Below are 25,396 nucleotides of genomic sequence, written 5' to 3' on the forward strand. Positions count from 1 at the left end.
CCAATGGCTCCATAGCCAGTACGCATAGAGCTGGAGATAGTGGCCATCTCTGACTGCTTGATCTTGTGAGTAGAAAGGCTGAAGAACTTTGCCTGTTGGTCACAACTTTTGACTTGGGTGTATGATATAGCGCTCTTATCCAATTAATAAAAGTTGGCCCTAACCCTATTTTCTCCAGAACCTTAAATAAAAAATCCCACTCTAATCTATCAAATGGCTTTTCTGCATCAAGAGCCACAGTTAGACACCTCTCATTTCTGGTTTGTGCCAGATGCATTATACTTAGGAGTCTGCCCATGTTGTCTGCCGCCTGCCTTTTTTGTACAAAACCCACTTGATCTTTATTGATTAGTCTGGGAAATGTTTTGCCAATCTATTTGTCAGGGCTATTATCTTATAGTCTATATTTAATAATGAAATAGGTCTATAAAGGGCGGCTTCTAAGGCTCCTTGTCTTTTTTCAAAATCATCATAATGATTGCTGTTGAAAAAGATTCTGGGAGTCTGAGTCTCTAATGTCTGATCCATCACCTTCATATAAAGAGGTATCAACAGATCTTTGAATTCCTTGTAGAATTTAGGTGGAATCCCATCCTCCCCCAGAGACTTGTTAGTTTACAGCAAATTCAATGCGTTCACTATTTCTTCTTCTTCGAAGGGACAATCTTTTGTTTGAAAACTTTATTTAAAGATTTTAATCAAAATACAGTTAACATAACAAAGAAAATTAATTTTTTATATATAAAAAGAAAAAACCCCAACCACCCTCTCACGCTTTCAGCCAGCTCCCTTAAGTGGAGCCAAATATAAAAACAATACAGTTAATATAAAGAATATTTCAAAGTATTTCCAAATTCATATACTCCAAATAAGGAGACATTTTAACAAAAAAACAAATAATTATCATGTAAATCACATGTAATTTTTTTCCATAATAATACATTCTCAATTCATTATGCCAGCATATTATATTAATCTCCACATTATCTTTCCAAGTACTAGGTACACATTTTTGTGCTACAGACAGCATTAGACGTACAAAAGCAATTTGAAATTTATCCAACCCTAGTCCTTTCAAAGAAACCATATATCCCAACAAAAAAATCAATGGGTCTAATGGCAATTTAATGTTAAATAATTTTTCCAAAACCAATCTAATTCCTTCCCAAAACAGTTGTACTTTAACACAAGACCAGACAGTATGTAAAAAAGTTCCAGTACATAAACCACATCTAAAACAAGAATCTAAATTACTAAACCCATATATTTTTTAATTTCTCTGGAGTCAAATATAACTGATGCAAAAATTATAATTAACCATTCCATATCGTACATTTGTCACTTTAGTTACACTATCATGCCGCATAGTCTCCCAATTATCTTCAGGAAAAATATAAGTTAAATCACTTTCCCATTTAAGTCTAGATTTCTCCCAATCCAGTTTATTCATCACATCTTGTAACAATTGATACATACCCGAAATTCTTCGGTACAGAGGAAATCAAAGGCTCAAATTTTGTCAACATGGGTAGACTCATCTCTTTACCATAATTATCTTTTATCAAAGCTCTAAGTTGATAATACACAAATAAAGAATTTACAGATATATCAAATTTCTCCCTCATTCGATTAAAGGAAAGAAACTGGCCTTCTTCAAAACAGTCCTGAACTATCTTAATACCCTTAGAATTCCATCTCTTTTAATGATTATTAAACATTGAAAAAGGAATAAGCTGATTATGATATAACAGGGTTTGGATTTATAATTTACCCTTTGATCCTAAAACCATATTTCATTTAACCCATATCCTTAATAAATGTTTTAGTACCGGCATATTACATTCCCACAATAAATTCTCATTCCACTTAAATATAAACTGGAGTATCTCAACTTCAGATATACAAGCCATTTCCACCTTTGCCCAGCTTGGAGGTGGGTCCATAATCCATCAATCTACTAACAAATTTCAACTGAGCTGGTTCATAATAATTTTGAAAATGAGGTAACTGCAATCCACCTAATGCATATTTCCATGTAAGTTTATGCAAAGCTACTCATGCTAATTTCCCCTTCCTTACAAACTCCCGCACTGCTCTATTCAAATCCTGAAAAAAAAACATTGAAAGTAAACATGGTATCGACTGAAACAAATATTGAATTCAAGGAAAAATATTAATTTTAATGCAATTTACTTGGCAAATCTTTCCATTTAGTCAAATCCATTTTAATCCTTTTTTATAAAAGAACATAACTTAATTTATATAAAGATTAATAATCTATATTATACAACCACCCCTAAATATTTAATTATATCTGACCACTTTAATTTTATAATACTTTTATATTCTGAATAATCTCCATCCCCAACTGGCAGTATTTTACTCTTTTCCAATTTACTTTATATCTAGACAACTCCCCAAATTTTAACAAACAATCTTGTAAATATTTCAAAGATTGTTCCAGTTCTGTCAAATATACCGACACATCATCTGCAAACAAATTAATCTTATATTCATCATCCACAATTTTCATTCCTTTAATCTTATCATTCTGTCATATTGTCTGAGCTAATGGTTTGATAGCCAATGCAAATAAGGCTGGTGACAATGGACTATCTTGTCGAGTCGATCACATTCATTTAAATGGTAAAGAAATTTGGCAATTGGATTTGTATATAAAGCCTTAATCCAACCAATAAAATAAGGGCCAAAATTAAACTTCTCTAACATCTTAAATAAAAAATTCCACTCAAACCTGTCAAAGGCTTTTTCCACATCCAACGCAACCACGTTGGGTTGCTGTCTAAATGCATTGACCAATGTTATCAATCTGAGGATATTATCAGACGCATTTCTATTTTTAATAAAACCTGTTTGATCTGTATGTATCAACTGAGGTAAATATTTGGAAAGTCTATTCGCTAACACCTTCGCTGTAATTTTATAATCTACATTTAATAAAGAAATAAGCCTATACGAAGACATTTTCAACAGGTCCCTATCTTTCTTAGGAATCACAGTAATTATAGCACTCGAACAAGATTCTGGTAACAACTGTTCCTTAGTTACTTGCTGCAATACATCTCCAAATACCGAGGATAAATCTTCATAAAATACTTTATAAAATACTTTATAAAATTCAACTGAGAATTCATCATCTCCTGGCAACTTTCTATTCGGCATCTCCTGTATAGCCTCTTTAATCTCAAAATCTGTAAATGAAGCTTCCAATTCTTTAACCTCCTCCGCCCCTAAAACAGGTAAATTTAATTTAGACAAATAAGATTCAATAGAAATGAATAAAACTGGTCATTAATTTCCTGAGGTTTATAGGTAACTGTTGAATTTTTTCACAGCATTAATAGTTCGAGATGTCTGTTCTGTTTTTAACTGCCATGCTAGTACCTTATGAGCTTTCTCACCCAATCCGTATAAACGTTGCTTAGATCGATAAATTAAACACTCATACTGATATGTTTATAATGTATTATAACGTAATTTCAACTTTGTTAAAGCAGCTTTTTTTTTATCTTCTGTAACATCTTTCTGAAATTCCTTTTCCAGTTCAGTAATTTGTTTCTCCAATGTTAACCTTTCCACCACATTTTGCTTCTTAACTTTCGTAGTGTAGCTAATAATTTGCCCTCGTAAATATGCTTTCAAAGCATCCCATAGAATAAAATTACTACATATTGAATTGACATTCTCAGCCAGAAACTAAGTAATCTGCTCCATAATTAAAAGTAATAAACTCTGGTTTCTTCATTAACATTGTATTGAACTTCCATCTATAAGACGATTACACCATTTCTGGACTTACACAGGAGAAAAATAACATGGAATGGTCCGATATAACCCAACTTTTATATTCAGCCTGTAATATTCTACCCTGTAAATGTGCTGAAACCAAGAAAAAAGTCTATTCTAGAAAATGAATCATGTCTAGATGAATGAAAAGAAAAGTCTTTCTCTATGGGGTTTACTCTCCTTCAAACATCAACCAAATTCAAATCTTTCATCAAAGCTCCTATTTGTATTGCCACCTTTGATATCCTCATACTTTTCTGAGATCTATTCAATAAAGGATCTAAAACACAGTTAAAATCAGCCCCAACCAGAATATTATGAATGGCCTGATTTAACAATAAAAAGCCTCCGACATGAAGCGTTCATCATCTACATTAGGAGCCTAAACATTTAACACAGTCCATGATTCAGCAAAAATTTTACAGTTAACCATCAAAACCCTCCCAGCATTTCCCTCGAACAATTCCAATTCAAATGGTAATTTTTTTATGAATTAAAATCGCAACACCCCTCGCCATAGAATTAAAAGAAGAGAACACATGACCAACCCACTCTCTTTTCAATTTCAAATTCTCTTTTTTGGTCACATGTGTTTCTTGCAAGAAAGCAATATGAACTTTCATTTTTCTTATACAAGCCAAAACTCGTTTGCGCTTAATTGGGTTATTCAAACCTTGGACATTAAAAGTTGCAAAATTCAAATTAGATTTTTCTTAATCTAATAATATATTCCACTACTATAAAATAATGCTCCCCTTCTAATTCCCTTAATATTCTAATCCTCCCCAATATAAAGCTCCAAAAAAAAGAAAAAAAAAACAATCCCAAAACAAACCATTAAAAAGTACTAGTCCCCTAAATATCTGGGTGTGGTAAAATCCACTAGTGGCAGGTGACTAAAGGTCTCAGTGTCATCCACCCACCCCCCCCCCCCACCCCCTCCCAGTCAGACTTTCACAAAGTACTTAAACAAAAACAGCCAACCCAGTGATTCCAGTCTCAGTGATTGTTCCGGGTCCTCAATATCAAGAAGACTTTGGGTCAATTGCCAACCTCTTCAACCTGCTGTAGGTCGGGCTCCCCCACAGCCTACACCTTATCCAGTAGTTCACGGACCCGCGATGCACCACGTATGCCTGGCAGAACCACCGACCGCCCGGATTCACGGGCGCGTGAGTCAGAACCGGCCGAGCTTGTCGCTGAACCGGCACAATCTTGCAGAGGCAACCGTTTCAATCCTTCACTATTCCAAGATCTATAGATATTATTTTTAACCACTTTTACAAATTTTAAAGTCGGGTATTTAGAAGTCTAACTGGAGCTGCATGTCTTCCCTCTATGCCATCTTGCCATGCCCTCTCGAAGGGACAATTTAAACCTTCCCGCCCTTCCAGATCGAAGTTTGGCAACTGTATCTTAGACAGGAACTCGCAATTTTGCCTGACCTCCCTTCCAAATCTGAATTGTATAAACCTTCAGAAAAGTTTTAGAAGGTGTCATTAATTTCCTTTGGTTTGTCAGATAACCTGCCATCCCCTGTCTGTATTGCATTAATCATTCTTGAGGTCTTCTCAGTTCTCAACTGCCATGCCAGGACCTTATGGGCTCTTTCCCCAAATTCATAGTATTTTTGTTTTGACCGTAATATGGCCTTTTCAGTGCTGTATGTTTGAAGCGTATTATACTTTGTCTTCGAATTTGTTAAAATCCTATATTGGTCTTCTGAGCCCGATTTTTGAAAGTCCTTTTCTAGACGGGCAATTTCTTGTTCCAATTTGCCCAATTCTCTCTCGTATTCTATCTTCATTGTTTTACTATATCCAATTATTTGACCCCTCAAATACGCTTTGCGGGTGTGCCATAAAATGAATTTATCTGGAGTGGAGGTACAGTTGGCTTCACAAAACAGATCTGTCTGCATTCTTATAAAACTACAAAACGGTTTTCTTTAACAGCAGTGCATTAAGATGCCATCTGTATGCCATCTCTTGTTTACCAGCATTTCAATCTTGACTACTAAAGGTGAATGATCTGAGAGAAGTCTCACCATGTACTCAGCCTCCGTGATCCTACCCTCAAAATGGACTGAATCCAGGAAAAAAATCTATTTCAGAGTAGGAGTCATGTTGCCTTGAGTAGAAGGAATAATCCCTCTCCCTTGGATACTTCCATCTCCACACATCTATCAGATTCAGCTCCTTCATTCTACCTATAGCAGCACGCACCACCTTTGCTTTCACTACTCTTTTTGTTGACTTGTCCAAAACACAAAACAGGTTCCAGAAAAAAAGTAAAGACTCCCCCAATTAGAATATTCTCTTTTGCTTCTGCCAATCTCTGGAAAATATACTGAATAAATTTTTCATCATCCACATTGGGGGCATACAGATTCGTTAGGGTCCAAGACTGAGTATATTTGACAGTGCACCATTGTAAATCTACCTGTTTCATCTGTCATCACATCCTGCAGTCTCATTGGAACACTTTTCCCAACAAAATTACCACCCCCCCTTGCTTTTGAACCAAATGAGAAGGCCAATACCTGGCCCACCCATCCTCTTTTTAACTTTTGGAGTTCTGGTTTCATTAAATGAGTTTCCTTGAGGAAGGCCAGGTTTTCTTAATGTTTGCCAAGACTCTTTTTCTCTTAATCATTCCGGTGAGACCATTAATATTGAAAATTGCAAACCTTATACTTTTAGCCATTGCCCCAGGGGTTATCATAGTAATATTTCCTTTTCCCGAGTGACAATAATAAATAACAGAAGACATTTGTTTAAGGTGAGAGGAGGAAAGTTTTGGGAAAATGTCAGAGCTAAGTTTTATTTTTATGCAGAGAGTGGTGGTTGCCTGGAATGCATTGCCAGGGATGATGGTGGAGGCTCATATAATAGGGACATTTAAAGACTCTTGCTTAGGCTCATGGATGCAATTAATTGACAGGTTTCTGGTGTGAGATAGGGAAGAATGAGATTGTTTTTAAGTAGGTTCAGATTGATCAGCACAACATCATGGGTTGAATGACATGTACTCTCCTATAATGTTCCATGCTCTCAGATTGAAGCAAAATGCATTGATCATAATCATTTGTACAGAAATATCATTGCAGAGTTTTATTTTCAGCTGAGTATTTTGGAGGTTGTGACACTGATAATCTTTGTTTTTAGATTACACGAGGAGCTAATGGATCTACAGCACCAGCAGCTGAAGCATTTAGCTGATTGGTTAACGAATACAGAGGACAGAATTAATCAAATGGAGGAACAACCTCTTGGACCAGACTTGGAAGCTTTAAAAGAGCAAGTGGAAGAGCATAAAGTGAGTATGTTTCTGCAAATATAAAATAATATGCATTTTGCATCGAGACAGAGTAATTCTGGCAAGGATTCACAATTATTAGTTTTACAAACTATATTTAGGGCTCTTTCAATGGGAAGTCATAAGATATCAAAATAACCAGATATAGGAACAGAAGTAAGCCTGCTCTGCCATTCTAATCATTAGGAGATCCATCCTCCCACTCAGCCCCACTCCCCATAATCTTTGATGGCCTTGGCTAATTAAATACTTGCCAATACACCTTCAGTACACCCAACGACCTTGCTTCCTCAGCTGCCTGTGGCAATTAGTTCCACAGACTCATGACCCTCATTTTTCTGCATTTCTGTTTTAGAATTACACCCTTTTATCCTGTTGTGTCCTCCTGCCCCAGACCCCTCTACCACAGGAAACATCCTGAAACATTCATGGAAATAGATGAGTTAAAGGACATTTCTAGACTTCATTAATTTTACACCTCTGACTTACATTGTTAATGACTAACATTATTTCCTTTGTTCAAGTTGAGGTACTGAAATTTTGCATACCAAATAATTTAGTACCAGAGACAAAATAATTTCTGTTTAATTTTCAATACTCTTACTGTCCATTGATGTTTTTGCTTTAAAAACTAAAAGAGGAATTAATCAAGTTTTCTGTTCAGATAGAAAGCTGACACTTTAGTTTTTAATCCTCTATTCAGCTGTCAATTTATTATCTTGAATATCTCCTTGTCCAAGCACCATGATTCCCTGTCGACTCTGACCTATTTGCCTCACACAGTGTCTAAGAGCTGAACTGATGGCTTTGACCATGAGCTTACCACAACATCCCATTGATATTGCATCCAAAGGTTTAAGGACTTTCATGTAAAAATCTGGCCAGAAATAAACTTAAATTTTTATCATTGGAGGGACCAATTTGGTTCCTGCTGACTAAAACTGGACATGAGATTAATTTTGTCTCTTCATTTCTTGGTGTGCAGCCCTGCCAATTACAGGAGCCCACTTCTTGCATTGTGTTCCTCAGCCATTGAAGTTCTTCTAACTTAGCTTGCTCACATGGTCTTGGTGGTGCTATGGCCTGAATGACTTAGCCAGTCACAGAAACTAAAGCCCCAATTCCAGCCTTCCTGGAGTTCAGTGTTTCAGTCTTCATTCAGTTTCTGCTCTTTCAAAACCATGGTGACAATTATATGCAACTAATATGGCTTGTTTTTAAGATGTGGTCGACTGTCTCACCTATCTTACCAAACTTATTTTCGCTCTAAAATCTTCTTTGTATGTCTCCTTTTCTGCCTTCCATTTCTCAAGGCACTTTTGGATGTTTCTTTTTTGCATTTAATAGTGCAAACAAATATAATTCTACATTATCAATTAGCTCCTACAGACTGCAGATGTGGACATCATGAATACTTTGGGAAGAATTGTTTCTTAAAGTGATTTTAAAAATGTTGGCGCTGCTGTAGCAGCAGCGCTGCTGCAGGTGCAGACCCGAGGGGAGCAGAGCTCGGCACTCCTCTGCATGGTCTGACTCCCGTCAGCTCCATACAGGCTTTAAATGGCTTGTTAAAGGAGCTGTTGGTGGTTTATTTTAAATTCCTTCGACCGTGGGGTCTGGACCCAAGATGGCGGCACCTCTAATCAGTAGCGGCTTCGAGGGGTTGCAGACTTCAGGGAAGTAGAGGAATGGTGCATAGCATCAGAAAATGGGGATGCCACCTCACACCTCCAACCCCCATTTGAGAGAAATGGAAGAGATGACCCACAGAATGGTGACTATGGTGGTGAACCAGTGAGGGGCTCTGAGGCTGTACAACACACAGGCTGTTGGTTACTTGAGGTGAGGAACCCGCGCAAGTTGCAGGCTGCTGGCAACTGTGGTCAAGGGACTCCCCCCAGGCTGTGGAATGCTGGGGACTAGCAAGATTGGCTGAAAGGGTAACAAGTATCAGAACTGAGATGCGAGATAGCACCGAAGGCGCTGAAGGCAACCTGATTTTGTGTCAGGGGTTCAGACCTGGAGCTTGGGTTGCCAATGGTTTGCACTGAAGGCTGTGTAGCTGCGGAGACTTCAGGAGCACTGGAGGCGAATCCATCGATTCTCAGTGACTCTGGGGACTCATTTGCTTCTCTTTCTCCGATAGTAAGGGGCGTTGGGCAATTTCTGCTGATGGCAAATCAGTCTGCCTTACAGTAGACTAAAGGAAATTTTGTCTATTATTTCATTTCCAATGACAATAAAAGGATCTTAAATAAATAGCATGTAGCTCTCCTCAACTGAATAAAACACAACTTGTTTTTTCTTTCTCCTGCCCCCACTAATTTATTCAGACACCTGTTTGCTTTTGCTAAACATCAGTTGCCCTTTGCTTCCAATAGATGTTGCGCGATCTGGAGAGATTCTCCAGCATTTTTGTGCATTGCATTGTGTTTCTCAGACTGTAAGTCTAAGTAATGAATGCATCTCACCGTGTTGAATCTACTTGGAAGTAAAGCCAGAAAAATGAAATATAATTGGTGACTTTGAAGAATCCAGCTGTAATCAGAAGTTCTTTTCTTTGGCTTGGCTTCGCGGACGAAGATTTATGGAGGGGGTAAAAAGTCCACGTCAGCTGCAGACTCGTTTGTGGCTGACAAGTCCGATGCGGGACAGGCAGACACGATTGCAGCGGTTGCAGGGGAAAATTGGTTGGTTGGGGATGGGTGTTGGGTTTTTCCTCCTTTGCCTTTTGTCAGTGAGGTAGGCTCTGCGGTCTTCTTCAAAGGAGGTTGCTGCCCGCCAAACTGTGAGGCGGTTTGAGGCGATATCAGCCCACTGGCGGTGGTCAATGTGGCAGGCACCAAGAGATTTCTTTAGGCAGTCCTTGTACCTTTTCTTTGGTGCACCTCTGTCACGGTGGCCAGTGGAGTGCTCGCCATATAACACGATCTTGGGAAGGCGATGGTCCTCCATTCTGGAGACGTGACCCATCCAGCGCAGCTGGATCTTCATGAAGAAATAGCAGAGACCATGAGGTTTGGCAGGGAAACAGTTAATAGATTTAGATAACCTTAGGTTATCTTTTTATAACAGTAGGACTTTGCATTGTCTCAGCAGTAACGCAAGGTGATGTGGTTTAAAATGTCTCATAGAACCTGAGGCATGTTTTGAGATTATGCCAACAACAGATGTTCAAATCTGAATGACATTAACCTGGAGCAATGAGACTAAAAATGAGAATTAGCAAGAAGCCTGTTTGTCCTGTGTGTGTAAAAAAAGCAAGTAACCCAGATTGCATCGTATGCAAAATAACATTATTCTTTCTACTTGCCCAGGCAAATAAAATATGGATATACATTTTCCTATCTCCAGTTTCTCATAAAATTTGTTTTTAAATCCTTGTCCAGACCAATATTTTTAAAATAAAGAACACCAAATAGATCACCCAGACAGAACTGAGGTGAGATAACGACATATGAATATAAAAATGACAGAGCAGTTTGTCAATATTTGTTTCCAATTTTGATGAACATGCACCTGCATGTGAGAGCAAAATGGGAACCTTTTCATTTCAGCTACAAATTGACCCATTGGTAATATTTCAGGAAATGTCTTTACCTGTGGGTGCATTTTCCCACACAGGTGCTTCAAGAAGATCTGGAGCAAGAGCAAGTGAGGGTCAATTCTCTGACACACATGGTCGTGGTCGTCGATGAGAGCAATGGAGAAAATGCCACTGCTGCTCTGGAGGATGAGTTACAGGTGAGAACTGTAGATATTTTCTGGCCTCTGTCATCATTTTTTAACGGATTCAAGCAGGACATTGTCACAGCTCCACTAAATCTTTGGAAACGCAAACAGGGAAAAAAAAAGTGAAGATGCGAGAAAATTTTAAGCACAAAAAGATAACACATTCAGCAGATGAGGAAGAAGTTGTGAAGAGGTAACTGGGTTATGATTAAAAGCTGATGACCTTTCATCTGAAGTAAATGAGTATTTTTTTTTCTTCAATGGTCTTCATCCTGGGTTTAAAAACAATGTAATTGAAATACGATTTAGTCATGAATGTGACCTTTATTTAGTTGGGTTAGAAAATGCTGGTGAGCACGCAGAATTAAGTAGTCTTTGAGAAAATGTGCTTTGCAGGCTTTAGAAGAATAGGGGAGATATCCTGTTGTTGAAAAGATAAATTTCGTATCTTCAAATTAACAGTGAAAGATTTATATGGAAAATTGTATTTGAGTGAGTACAACACTGTTGGATGGGAAGGGAAGGGAATGTTCACCGTGATGGGGACTGTATTACAGGACCCCATGAAGTCAACAGGAATTGGAAGAGCAGGTGTGCAGGAAAATTGCAGATGGCAGTTGGAATAATTGGGTAGTATAACTGAGAGACCTTACTTCCTGAATATTGACTGGATTAATCCAAGTGCTTGGACAGGGTGGAATTTTTTAAGTTGTTCAGGAGAAACACCTCAAACACTATAATTGAGGCCACTATGCAAGAGGATGGAATGCTGAACTTTCTCAGAGTGGTGGAGTACTTTGGGACCAGTGACCATACTCGGTTCCATTTAAAATAGTTTTGGAGAAAATGTGACTGGTCTATAAGTTCAAGTCATAAATTAGTTCAAGGCTGATTTTGAAACAATCAGTTAAGAAGTTGATTGGGAAAGGATGTTGGCAGGAAAGGAGACAGTGAGAGAGTGGGATGTTTTCAAGGAGAGATCATGATAGTTCAGGTACTCCTGGCCCTTACACGTGAAGGGTTTGGAAAACTCTGATGGAGGAAGACATTGAGCCTCCGATCAGAGGAAATAGAGGAGCCATGCCTCAGATTTAAGCAGTCTAGGTCAGACAGGTAAGTACAAAGATGTGTAGGAGTATGCTGAAGAGGGAAAGTGGAAGGGCAAAATGAGGACAGGAGATTGAGCTGTCAGGCAGGATGAAGGAAAATCCCAAGAGATGCTAATTGATAATGAATTTATTGTTATATACAAAAGTGTACTTTATATATGCACCAAAATTCTTCTTTGCTGCAGTCAAACAGGTATTTTGTAAAAAAAAGCACTCAAATTGTGCCCATTAAATTCAAATGGAAAGAGAAAATAAATATTCAGTTACAGTCGTGCAAGAAAGAATTTATCATTTCAATAGTGCAGAGAGGGCTTTTTATGGTTTATAATTCTGGTAGTAAGAGAAGGTTCAAGACCCTCACAGCCATTGGAAAACAAATCTAATCTTGTGCCTTCAGGTTCATCAAGAGTAAAAAGGTGGATTGGGAGAAAATTTGTCCCATTTTAATCAACAGAGGGTGGAATTTTGAAATTCTATTTCTTATCAGTCTTTACTTTTGAGAAGAACAGAGAAGCTGAGGAATTGAAGGAAATGTGTTGGGATATTTTGGAGGATCAAGGAAGTGGTGTTAGCAGCCTTGCAGCCCATTAACGTGGACAAATCCCCAGTGGCTGATGAAGTGTGGGAAGCGAGGAAAGAAATTGAGATCCTGAGTTCATCTTTGCCCCTCTGCTGAAATGGTACCTATTCCACTGGTATTTAAAAAGGGCAGCAAGGACAAGTCAGGGAACTACAGGTCAGTGAGCTTGATGTCACTGGTCAGAACATTACTGGAGTGGATTCTGAGGAACAGCATCTACCTGCATTTGGATGGTCGGGCACTGATTAGAGGTGATCAGCATGGATTTCTGTGTGGTTGATTGTGTGTCACAAATCTGAAGGAATATTTGTCAGGTGATGAAGAGAATTGAAGGCGGTGAACATTGTACATGAGGGATTTTAGCAGGGGCTTTGATGAAGTTCTGCATGGCAGGTTGGTCTGGATGGTGAACTGACATGGGATCCAAAGGGAGCTGGCCCACAGGATTTAAAAGGAGTCAGAAGGTAATAGTGGAAGGATGTTTCTCTGACTGGTGGCCTGTGACCAGTGGTATGCTGCAGGGATCAATACTGGGTCCACTGTAATGACTTGATGGTAATGTAGTTCGCATGATATGTAAATGTGTGGTTGACACAAAAATTGGTGGTTAGTGGACAGTGAGGAAGGATATCTCAGTTTACAACAGGATCTAGATATAATGTGGGGCAAGGAGAGGCAAATGAATTTAACTGATAAATGTTGAGATGTTGCAGTTCAAGAGGTATAGATGCCATAAGACTCACACGACCAGGTTCAGGAACAGTTGGTACCCCTCCACCATCACACTACCCAGCCACAAACTCAATCATTTAAGGACTTTGTTGTAAAGTTAATTATTTATAAAATTCTCTTTATATTGCACAGTCTGGTTGTATTAGTTATCTGTTTATAGTTCTTTATTTGTTTGCATGTATATGCTGTGTGCAGTTTTCTTTTGTACCACCAATAAATGGTCATTCTTCCTGCCCTGCAGGAAAATAAAGGAATCTCAGGTTTGAATGGAATGTTATGAATGTACTCTGACAATAAATCTGAAATCTGGTAATTCAAACAAGAATGGTGGAGCACTGGTGCATGTTGAAGGACAGGGAAATCAATGGGTTCATGTATATAATATGGATGGGATTTAGTTTGGGACAAATACTTTTTTTTCCTTTATTTGTCCCTGTGCTCCACAGTTTTAAATTTGTAATCAAACACTTCACATGTTTAAAGTGCACATTCCAGATTTTAGTCAAGGTTATTTGTATACATTTTGGTTTGATCATGTAGAAATTACAGCACTTTTTATTTGTAGATCCCCATTTCAGGGCTCCATAATGTGTGGGACATTGGGTTTCACATGTATTTATGAGTACTCAGGTATGTTTACTTACTTCATTGGTGCAGGAATAAGAGCAAGGCTTACTTTGACACCTTTTGAGTCTGCAGTTGCCACTTTTTAACATGATGACCACGGTTGTGCCAGTGAAAGTCAAAGAAGCCAATATGAGACTGAAACACAAGAATAAAATAATAAGATTACCAAAATCAACAGTTTGGAACATCATCAAGAAGAAAGAGCATACTGGTGAACTCAGTAATCGCAAACAGACTGGCAGGCCAAGGAAGACCTCCACTGGTGAAGATAGAAGAATTCTCATCATGGTGAAGGAAACTCTCCAAACGACTGTCTGAAAGTTCAGAAATATTCTTCAGGTGGCAGGTGTGGATGTGTCATTAGGCACTTTCATGAAGCAAAAGGGACCGAACGTTAAAACAGAGATTCTCCATCCTCACCACGGAGAACATAACTTCATGAATGCTTCCCAACTGGGTCCAAGGTTCCGACTCCAATGCCTCTCTGAGATAGTGTCAGCGGCGGAGCGGAGAGCTCCACTACACATCACGAATGCACAGCCACTACAAGTTGCTGGCTAGAGGTTGGCTGATGACATCGCAGTGATGCAGTCAGCCTGTGACTCATCTCACTTTTCTCTCTCCCACTCACTTACCCCTTCCCCTCAGGGCAGGGGCAGCCAGTGGGGGTGAGGGGAGGGGAGGAGTCAGGGCAGGGGTGGTCAGTGGGGGCTGTCAGGACAGCAGGGGCCAGGCTGTTAGGGGATGGTCAGGGCAGGCTGTGACACCTCTGCAGCCTGCTCCAGCTGCTGGCACCTTACCAGGCCACATTGGCTTTTGGAGCCACTCGTCAATGCCAGCAGCTCAAAATATGGCAGAGGAATGGCCATCTACCCTACCCATAATCCCCTACAGAGCTGAAACTGTTCTGCATGATTATGGGTAATGAAGTCGGCCATTGCTCAGTGCGTATGCATGGTATCATGGCATCAGTAGCCACACCTCTTGAATGCCACAATGTCCCAGCCACCTCCAGGCTGAAAGGGTTCATCGGAGCCTAATGACTACTATCCACAAAAGACTTAATGAACATAAATACCAGAGGCTGTAAGATTCAAACCACTAGTGAGCCAAAGAAACAGGATGGCCAGATGATAGTTTGCCAAGAAGCATTTAAAAGAGCATGCAGAATTCTGGAAAAAGGACTTGTGGACATGATGAGACTAAAATTAATCTTTATCAGAGTGATGGCAAGAGCAAAGAGTAGAGGCATAAAGGAACTGCCCAGGATCCAAAGCAAACCACCACATCTGTGAAACATGTTTATGGGGTTGTAATGGCCTGATTATGTATGGCTGCCACGGGTACTGATGATGTAACTGCTGTTGGCAGTCACAAAATGAATTCTGAGGTGCAGAGAAACATCTTATCTGTTCAAGTTTGAGCAAATGCCTCCAAACTCATTGGATGGTGCTTCATCCTACAGCAAGACAATTATCCCAAACATACTGATAAAGCTCCAAAGGAGTTTATGAAAGGTAAAGACTGGAAAATTGAATGGCTAAGACAGTCACCTCATCAAAATCTAATTGAGCATGCCTTTCATATGCTGAAAAGTTAAGAGGTCAAGCTCCAAAAACAAGCTGGAGTTGAAGATGGCTGTAATAGAGGCCCAGCAGAAAATGCTCAACACCTGGTGATGTCTATGAATCACAGACATCAAGCAGTCATTGCATACAAGGGATATACAACAAAACACTAAACCTGCCAACTTTAATTTACGAACCATTGCTATGTTCCAAACATAATGGTGCATTGAAATGAGTGGACTCTATGTAAAAAGTGCTGTAATTTCTTCATTGTCAATCCACAATGTACATAAATAACCTTGGATAAATCTGGAATGTGCACTTTAACTCGATGTGAGTTATTCAATTACAAATCTAAAACTGTGGAGCAGATAAAGGAAAAAGGTATCTTTGTCCCAAACAGTATGGAAGGCACTGTAATTCCTTGAATGTGATGACTCAGCTGAGCAAGGTGGTGAAGATGGCATTTTGTATGATTGCATTTATTGGACGGGGTTTTGAATACCAAGGTTAGGACCTCATGATTCATCCATACAAGGAATTGATGAGAGTTTGTACAGTTCTGGTCACCCAACTAAAGAAAGGACATCACAGATTGGAAGGGGTGCCGAGATGGTTCAACAGGATGGTGTTGGGACAAGATGGAAAGGTTCTATAGGCTGAGTCTGTATGTTCAAGTGCAAAGAAAGGTGAGGGATGATCTTTTGGAGGTTCATAAATTTGTGAGGGGCATGGGTAAAGTGAATGCTTGCAGTTTTTTCCCCAGGGCAGATGATTTGAGAACAAGAGGGCACAGGATTAAGATGAGAGCAGAGAAGAAGAACCTGAGATGCAACTTTTTCCATAAAGAGGCTGGTCTGTATGTGAACTGCCAAAGGAAATCGTAGAAGTGCGTACAATTGCAAAGTTTAAAACCGATATTATAAACCTTTTTCTGGCTATGGGTCCTGATGCATCATCAATCTCTCAGGAGACTATTGTGGAGAAACCGATAGGGTTTAATTCACTTGAGAACGTCGTATTTCCTTATTGTTCAGTTGTCCTGCACTGAGTTGCAAGGGGCTGTGGAACAGTCACCTTTATACAGGAGCCTGTAGGGAGGGACCACAGGTACAAATGGCCAATAGGTATGCTTCACCAGATAATTATACATTACAGTGGTTTACCACAGCCCCCTTCAGACTCTGATCAAAGTTTATGGGGCCCCATCTCTATGAGGCAGTCAAGTTTTGGTTCCTTCTGTACTTCTCATTTCCTGATTATATAAAAAACAGAAAATATTTGTTAGGTGAGGTGAAAAAGAAAACAAAGCTTTTACTTAAATAAGCTGTTGCTCCTGAGGTGCTGGGGGGAGGGGGTGCATAGGACCCAATGAGACTAGCTGACTTAAAAGACATTTAGACAGATTCCTGGATAAGAAGTAAAACACGAACGTCTGCTGTGATTGTAGTAAAAACACAGATATGCTGGAGGAACTCAGCTGGTCTTTCAGCGTCCATAGGAGATAAAGATAAATTGCCAATGTTTCAGGCTTGAACACTTCTTCAAGGAATAAGCAGAATAAGCCAGAAGCAGGAAATCTCAGAATTCAGACAGTGGGGAAGGAATCTAGATCAACAAAAAGGTGTTATTGGATATGATAAGGGACTAGATAAGAATTTATTAGATTTGTGTGAAAGGAGATGTAAGGGAGAGACAGATAGGGAAAGGTGACAGGGGAAGGGGGGGGAGATGTTTAATGAAAGCCAGAGAAGTTGATATTAATGTCATCCGGTTGGATGGTGCCCTGTCAGAAGATGTCACTCAGACATCATTGGTGGAGGACAGAATCCCCTATCCCTGGGGATGCCTTGTAATAAGTGTGAAGGGATACAGAGAACTGGTTAACAATCATCCACTATGGAAGGCAAAAACGGCTTCCTTCACCGGTTCACTGAACGGCCAATCTACTGGTTAGCCAATGCGAAAAGGGCTACTGACTAATCAGTCCAGGAGAATCCGATAAATCACTAAGACATGTTGACTGGAATCTCGATTCTTTTGAATACTGAGAGTTATGTGTGACATACCTTGATACAGGGAGCTTCATTTGTTCACAGTAGACAAAGTCTTGGCTGCAGAATGCAATTGAATATGGAACATGCTGAGGGAAAAAGAGACATGTGGTGTCATTTATGGTTTTTACATATAAGTAACGTTAATTTCCCATAATAAATTAGGGGGAGAAAGGCAGGTGATAGAAAAGGGGGATGCTCGATACGAAGATGGACGAGGTCGATTGCAAAAGATCATAAGAGAGCTGTTGGTGAAGATAGGGGCCTACACGAAGTAAAAAGTGGGAAATCTCTAAAATGTATATATTTTAATGCTAGGAGCATTGTAAGGAAGGTGGATGAGCTGAAGGTATGGATTGACACTTGGAAGTATGACGTGGTAGCGATTAGTTAAACATGGTTACAGGAGGGATGTGACTGGCAGCTAAATATTCCTGGATTTAGTTGCTTTAGGTGTGATAGAATGGGGGAGGGGCAAGAGGGGGTGGAGTTGCACTACTTGTTAGAGAAAATATTACAGCGGTGTTCAGGTGTGATAGAATAGAAGGCTCGTCCAGGGAGACTATTTGGGTGGAATTGAGGAATGAGAAGGAGGAAGTTACAATTATAGGGATGTATTGTAGACCACCGAATGGGGAACACGAATTAGAGGAACAAATTAGTAGGGAGATAGCAGATATTTGTAATAAGCACAGGGTAGTGATTGTGGGGGATTTTAATTTTCCCAATATTGATTGGAAACCCATTCCGTGAAAGGGCTGGATGGGTTGCAGTTTGTAAAATGTGTGCAGGATAGCTTTTCACATCAATACATGGAGGTACTAACTAGAGAGGAAGCTGTGTTGGAGTTACTGTTGGGGAATGAGATGGGTCAGGTGACAGAGGTATGTGTGGGGGAGCACTTTTGGTCTAGTGATCAAAATGCCATTAGCTTCAAGGTAATTATGGAAAAGGGTAGGTCTGGGCCCAGAGTTGAGGTTTTTGAGTGGGGAAAAGTTAGGTTTGAGGAGATGCGATAGGATTTACAAGGGGTGGATTGGGACAATTTGATTTCTGGGAAGCATGTAATAGAGAAATGGAGGGTCTTTTAAAGGAGAGGTTTTAAGTGTACAAAATCTTTATAAACCTGTTAGGTGGAAAGGTCAGGTCAAAAGTTTGAGAGAGCCATGGTTCTCAAGGGATATTGGAAACTTGGTTCGAAAAAAGAGGGAGTACTACAATAAATATAAGAAATAGGGAAAAAAGATGTTTGGGTACTATATTGAATGTAAAAAGAATCTTAAGAAAGAAATTAGAACAGCGAAAAGAAGGTATGAGGTGGCTATAGCAAGCAGGGTGAAAATAAATCCAAAGGGTTTCTACAATATGTAAATAGCAAAAGGAAAGTGAGAGATAAAATTGGTCCAATAGAGAATCAGAAAGGACAAATGTGTGTGGGGACAAAAGAGATGGGGGAGGTCTTGAACAATTTCTTTTCCTCATTATTTACTGAGGAGAAGGATATTGAACTGTGCAGGGTAAAGGAAGAGCAAAGGAGGTATATATGGAGACTATAGTGATTAAGAAGGAGGTAGGACTGGAGCTTTTGAAACATATAGAGGTGGATAAGTCTCCAGGTCCTGACAGGATTTTCCCCAGGACCTTAAGAGAAGTTAGTGAGGAAATAGTAGAGGCTCTGGCAGTGATTTTTCAAATGTAATTAGAGACGGGTATAGTGCCGGAGGATTGGCGTGTTGCGCATGTGTTTCCTTTGTTTAAAAAGGGGTTGAGGAGCAAGCCTAGCAATTATTAGCCTGCGTTTGACGTCTGTGGTAGGTAAATTGATGGAAAGCATTCTTAGAGATAGTATATATAAGTATACGGAGGGACAGGGTCTGATCAGGGACACTCAACACAGATTTGTGCATGGAAGGTCATGTTTGACCAATCGTTGAATTTTTTGAAGAGGTGACTAGGAATATTGATGAGGGTAGAGCAGTGGATGTTGTCTATATGGACTTCAGTAAGGCCTTCGATAAGGTTCCGCATGGGAGGTTAGTTAGGAAGGCTAAGTCCTTGGGTATTAATTTGGAGATAGTCAAATGGATTCAACAGGGCTGGAAGGAAGGTGCCAGAGAGTAGTAGTAGATAATTGTTTGTCAGGATGGAGGCGAGTGACAAACGGTGTACCTCAGGGTTCGGTATTGGGACTGTTGCTGTTTGTCATATATATTAATGATCTAGAGGATGGGGCGGTAAATTGGATTAGTAAATATGCAGATGATACGAAAATAGGGGGACGTGGGATGATGAAGAGGGTTTTCAAAGATTGCAGAGGGATTTAAACTGCTTAGAGGAGTGGGCAGAAAGATAGCAGATGGAGTTTAAAGCTGATAAGTGTGAGGTGCTTCATTTTGGAAAGAATAATCAAAGCAAGACATATGTGGTAAATGGGAGGGCATTGAAGAATGCAGGGGAGCAGAAAGATCTAGGAATAATGGTGCATTGTTCCCTGAAGTTAGGAGCACATGTAGATCGGGTGGTGAAGAAGGCCTTTAGTATGCTTGCCTATATAAATCAGTGCACAGAATATAGGAGTTGGGAAGTAATGATGAAACTGTACAAGGCATTGGTGAGGCCACATTTAGAGTACTGTATGCAGTTCTGGTCACTGATTTATAGGAAGGATATAAACAAGATAGAGAGGGTGCAGAGAAGATTTTTAAAAATGTTGCCTAGGTTTCAGCATCTGGAATACAAGGAAAGATTGAGCAAATTAGATCTTTTTTCCTTGGAATGTAGAAGGCTGAGAGGGGATTTGATAGTGGTGTTTAAGACAATGAGAGGGATAGATAGAGTTGATGTGGAAAGGCTTTTTCCATTGAGAGTAGGAGAGATGCATACGAGAGGTCATGGGGTGAGAGCTGACGGGCAAAGGTTTGGGAGTAACATGAGGGGGACCTTCTTTACTCAGAGAATGGTTACTGTGTTGAATGGGCTTCCGGGAAAGGTAGTGGAGACAGGGTCAATTTTGTCATTTAAGAAAGAGTTGGATGAGTATATGGATGGGAGGGGAATGGAGGGATATGGGCAGGGTACTGGTAGGTGGGATTAAAGGAGGGTACTTGGATCAGTGCGGACTAGTTTCCATGCTGTAATTTTTATATGGTTATACTTACCAACGGAATTGCTGTCCACACAGCCTGGGTGTTTACACTGAGATTTGGTGATTTCAGAGGTTGGACATTTGAGGTGGGGGTAGGTTGATGAAAGTTACCTCCAATATAGCTGAGTTTTTAGAAAAGTTGTGCTAATATTCTCTGTTTTCTGAGGGAGACACCCCCCCCAGACCCCTGCCCCTGTTCGTCATCCCCCATCAACTCTGTCACCACCCCCTTGGAAGCCCTCTCTTACCTTCGGTGAAAAGTTGATTCTCGGCTCTGAGCACCTGGTGGGAGAGAAGCAGGCTGGCGGTTGACTCAATGCGGGATCAATTGCCATCTTCCTTATCCATAATCCCCCATGCATTTGGAACCACCCTGCGTATCCCTAGCTCTGGCAGAGCGGTTGTAGCTGTTTGGAGGATTATGGGTCGTGAAGATGGTCATTAGTCCCACATTGAGCTGTCACTGTGAGCCACTGCAGCGCTCTGGTGAATTCCAGCCTCGGCAGCACTGAACCCCTGCTGCAATGTTGGGAGTTAGATGATGGGGAGGGGAGAGGGTTTGGTGGGTGGCGACAGATCCATTCAGATGTGGTCATTCTTTGACACAGGAAGCACATACACCCGCCCACAAGTGTGCACACATTCCAGAGGCTCAGAGTGAATTCAAGATATTGGAATGGTGAGGTAGTGTTTGCCTTTGGTTTTGATGATCATTCATTAAACTTTGGATTTCGAGCCAGGATTACTTTTGTTCCTTTTTACATTCAACGGTGATAGTTGGTCAACCATCACAAGACATATTTATGCATCTACTTTATAGCTTTGCACTCATTGATTTTTTTTCTGCTGAAGGGCAAAATGAGCTTTTGGTGTACACCCTTTGCAAATCTTGAACCTTGTGAGCTTGAGGCCAGCAGATGATTATTAGGTAAGGGGCCTTGGCTGGCTCTGAGGAAAGGTGGACAGATCAAAACCAATCTGCAAAATAACAGCTGTTACATGATCTGATAAGAATACTTCAGTGTGGAAAGACCTCTGTGAATATGTCATGGATAGAAACCTTGGTGACTAACCCCCACCCTGCCTGTATTAGCCTTGTGCACAAGAATATAACTGTTACATACTAATTAGGTCGCAAAGTAATCCTGATTCACACTTGGCACTGACATATTCATCATTTCTAATGGCCAGGAACAAAAATGTTCTCCTAAAATAGTTTTTTTTTTAATGGTTAAGCTTGAATTACCTATTCAAAGCTTTGGAAAATGATTGAGTAAATTTCACTTGAGATAGTTACCTCTTTAATCAGCCCTCTGGCCCTTGTTCCACAGTGGGGAAGGTACTTAGTGGCAAATGATCATCGTCTCATTAAACATTTACCAAAAGATAGGAATGATCACAATACCTTCAGTTACTTCAGTTCATCTGCTTTATGATACAATTAAAATAATTGCACTGGGGTTGGAATGAACCCTGGTAGCAGTTTCAGTCATTCCTTTGAAAACAAAGTTTGAATTAATTTTTAACATTAAAGGTTGGGAAAAGACTGAATATGCTGTTTTTCAATTAAAGTTGATATCCTTTGAAACTTTATGCTGTTGAAATATGTCATTCAAAGGTAAATCAGAATGGGTGCAAGAGTTACACCCAAACTGTGCAAAGTGCTCATTGCAGACTCTCTTTTCGAGCTGTTTGGTGCAAGCCACAAAAGATTAATTTATTTTACGACATGTCTATTGCTTGAAAATTAGAATGTGGACCATAGCTGTGTTATAAAATACATCAAAGGCTACTTCCTGGAAATGGTCATTTCAGGCATTTGGTTAAGATCACGTGTGTCATCAGATGGAGATGCAGCATGGAAACAGACTATTGGGTTCACATTGTCCATCAACCACTCATGGGCATAATCCAATCTTAATGCCATTTTTTTGTCATTGTTCCCACATTCTCATCAACTACCCCCAGATTCTACTGGCCATCTGCACACCGGAAATGACTTGCAGAGGGCCACTTCAGCCACCAACCCATTAGACTTCAGGATATGGGAGGAAACCTGAGCACCTGAAAGAAATCCACATGGTCACAGGGAGAATGTGCAAACGCAACACCAACAGCACCAGAGGTTGAGATTGAACCAAGGTGCCTGACATTGTGAGAATGTGGCTCCAGTAGCTCAGCCACCGAAGGATTGAACAGGCAGGTAATAAAGAGAGAGCTAAGCTCGCATCCATGCAGATCTGCAGATGTAGTGACACTGATCTCAGCTCTCTCTGGCTCAACAATTGTAGAAAGTCAGAGGAGGTAGAGAGGAAGTGGTCAGCAAGGTTTGGAGAAGAGATATTCACGATACCAAGTAGCAGAATGATGGCCATTTGTGAATTTTGTTGATGTCTGATTAGGGATAATATAGAGCTCCACTCAGCAAGTTTCATACTCTGGTTTGTTTGGGGAACTTCCACACAAAACCTATTGTCTCAGCTAATCTTGGTTATGTGCAGTATTCCTGCTGCAATACTTTCAGTGCTGCCTAGTGTGGCATCTTTTCTCATCTGTTGTGATTCTGTAGCATACAGATATTAAGTGAATCGTCAGCAAGGAATATCTGCTTGGGCTCCTTGTTTTCTCCAACTGGTCCATCAATAGTTTCAATAGTGAGATGAGGGAAATGCAGCCAGCAATGCAAACACTGTTTAAACTGAGGAACTCCTTCAAGACCCAAAGGCAATCCTTTCTTCCTTTCACTAGCCTCATGTACGTGAGTAACTTTGCACAGGATCTATATAGGACATGGGTAATATGTTGTTAAAGTAGAAAATCTGGAGATGCTGTTATCACGTGCAATAAATAAACGTGCTGAGAAACTCAGCAAGTCACACAAGTAAGAAGTAGGTAGTAAACAATAGTTTGGGCTTGGACCCTTCATCAGCAAACAGGAAGGTGTCTGAATAAAAAGTGAGGGGTGGAAGAGGCTATCCTTAAATCAAGGAGGGAGGAAGGGCAGGGAGAGGAGCACAGATGAACAGATAAGAGGTAATTGGTGGATATAGGTTGAAAGGGTAGAAGAGAAAAAGCTGACAAATGATGGGGAGAGGGCTGAGGGTAACTCTGATAGGAGAAGAAGGGGGAAGAGGTGGGGAGCTGGAGAAAAGGAGACAGAGGGAGAGAGGCAGCATAATTGGTATAACGGTTAGCACAACGCCTTTAGAGCTCTAGTGATCGGAATCAGAGTTTGAATCCCATGCTGTCTGTATGGAGTTTGTACAGTCTCTCGTGTCTGGGCGGGTTTTCCCCAGGGATCCGGTTACCTCCCACTGTTCAAAACCTACCGGGAGTGCAGGTTAATTGGTGCAAATTGGATTGCACAGCCTCATGGGCTGAAATAGCCTGTTACAGTGCTATATGATGACATTTAAAATTTTGTTCAATCTCATATCCCTGACTGTCCATGAATTCCTGAGGCAAACATCCTTGATACACTTTTTGATTGACAACTTTCTCATAAAGGTTGAATATCTCATTTCTAATAATTTACTTGATTTAAGGATAGCCTCGTTAGTTAAAATCAAGAACAATTGGGAACAGGATTTGAATCTTTCACTCTCAGATGAGGTGTAGGACTCTATTTGTAATTAATATGACTTCCTTTTGTGCATGACACTGTTGCAATTTCAAATGGTCCATAGAATATATATGACTAAAGTTAAATTATCTTATTTTTATTCGATATAAATCCTCTTTGTGACAAATGTAAAATTGGTGAAGCTCCTTTGGTTCACGTTCTGGATCTGCCCTAGTTTAGAAAAATTTTGGAAAGATCTCTTTCAGACATTATCAGTGATTCTTAAGTTCAAATTAGAACCTTGTCATTTAATTGCTCTATTTGGATCATTTCAAGATGATGATGTTTTACTGACTCCAGCTCCTCCTACACATGCACAATAGTTAAATATTATGTTTTGTTTACATTTAGAAAAAAATAGATATGCCATTAAAGAGTCAAATATTAGCTTCTGAAAGACATGGGGCCCATTTATGGACAATCGTAAGCTAAAGAATTTGGGTTCTTCTGAAGCTTTGGTGCTGCTGTGCATCTCCATCTCCAGGTGGTCGTCACTTGATTCCTATGTGTTAGCTTATAACTTTGCTTCATGGTAAGGTTCTAAAATATAAAGGGTTTTTTTCAGTTTTTCTTTTTTTTTTAATGTATACATGTACTCTTCAGATGTGCATACTGGAAACATCAATTAAAATATTTTTAAAAGAAAATTTTAAATTTAGAAACTGTGGAATCTACTTGATCGGAATGCTATTAGTTTCAAGATAATTATGGATAAGGAGAGGTCTGATCCTTAGTTTGAGATTCCAAATATTTTGAAGAAATGAGAAAGGATCTAGAAAGTATAGACTGGGACAGATGATTTTCTGGCAAGGATGTGCTTAGTAAGTGGAAGGCTTTCAAAGATGAAATTTTGAGAATACAGAGTTTTTATGTTGTGAGGATTAAAGGCAAAGTTAACAGGCATAAGGAATCTTGGTTTTTGAGAGATATTGGGGATAGGACTAATAAAAAGAGAGATGTATGCAGCAGGTATTGACAACAAGGAATAAGGTGGGATATGGACTGTGTGCAGTCAGTGGGACAAGGCAGAATCATAATCTGGTACAGACTAGAAGGGCCAAAATGACAGTTTTTTTGTGTTCTATGGTTCAATAATGTTTAA

General features: G+C 39.8%; 1 protein-coding gene across 24 annotated transcripts in view; it reads left to right on the plus strand.

The window, feature by feature from the left end:
• Nucleotides 1–25,396, plus strand: part of dmd (dystrophin) — a 1,604,005-nt gene that overhangs the window by 506,327 nt on the left and 1,072,282 nt on the right. For all 24 annotated transcript variants that reach the window (XR_011341867.1, XM_069890130.1, XM_069890120.1 and 21 more), the window contains 2 exons: nucleotides 6,975–7,125; nucleotides 10,750–10,869. Coding sequence is in view for 23 of the 24 variants with exons in the window: in XM_069890130.1 (XP_069746231.1) it covers nucleotides 6,975–7,125; nucleotides 10,750–10,869 (271 nt within the window). In the remaining variant the exon portion in view is untranslated. The remainder of the gene's footprint in view (nucleotides 1–6,974; nucleotides 7,126–10,749; nucleotides 10,870–25,396) is intronic.

Source organism: Narcine bancroftii, chromosome 7 (genome assembly GCF_036971445.1).
Source record: "Narcine bancroftii isolate sNarBan1 chromosome 7, sNarBan1.hap1, whole genome shotgun sequence".
Lineage (NCBI taxonomy): Eukaryota > Metazoa > Chordata > Chondrichthyes > Torpediniformes > Narcinidae > Narcine > Narcine bancroftii.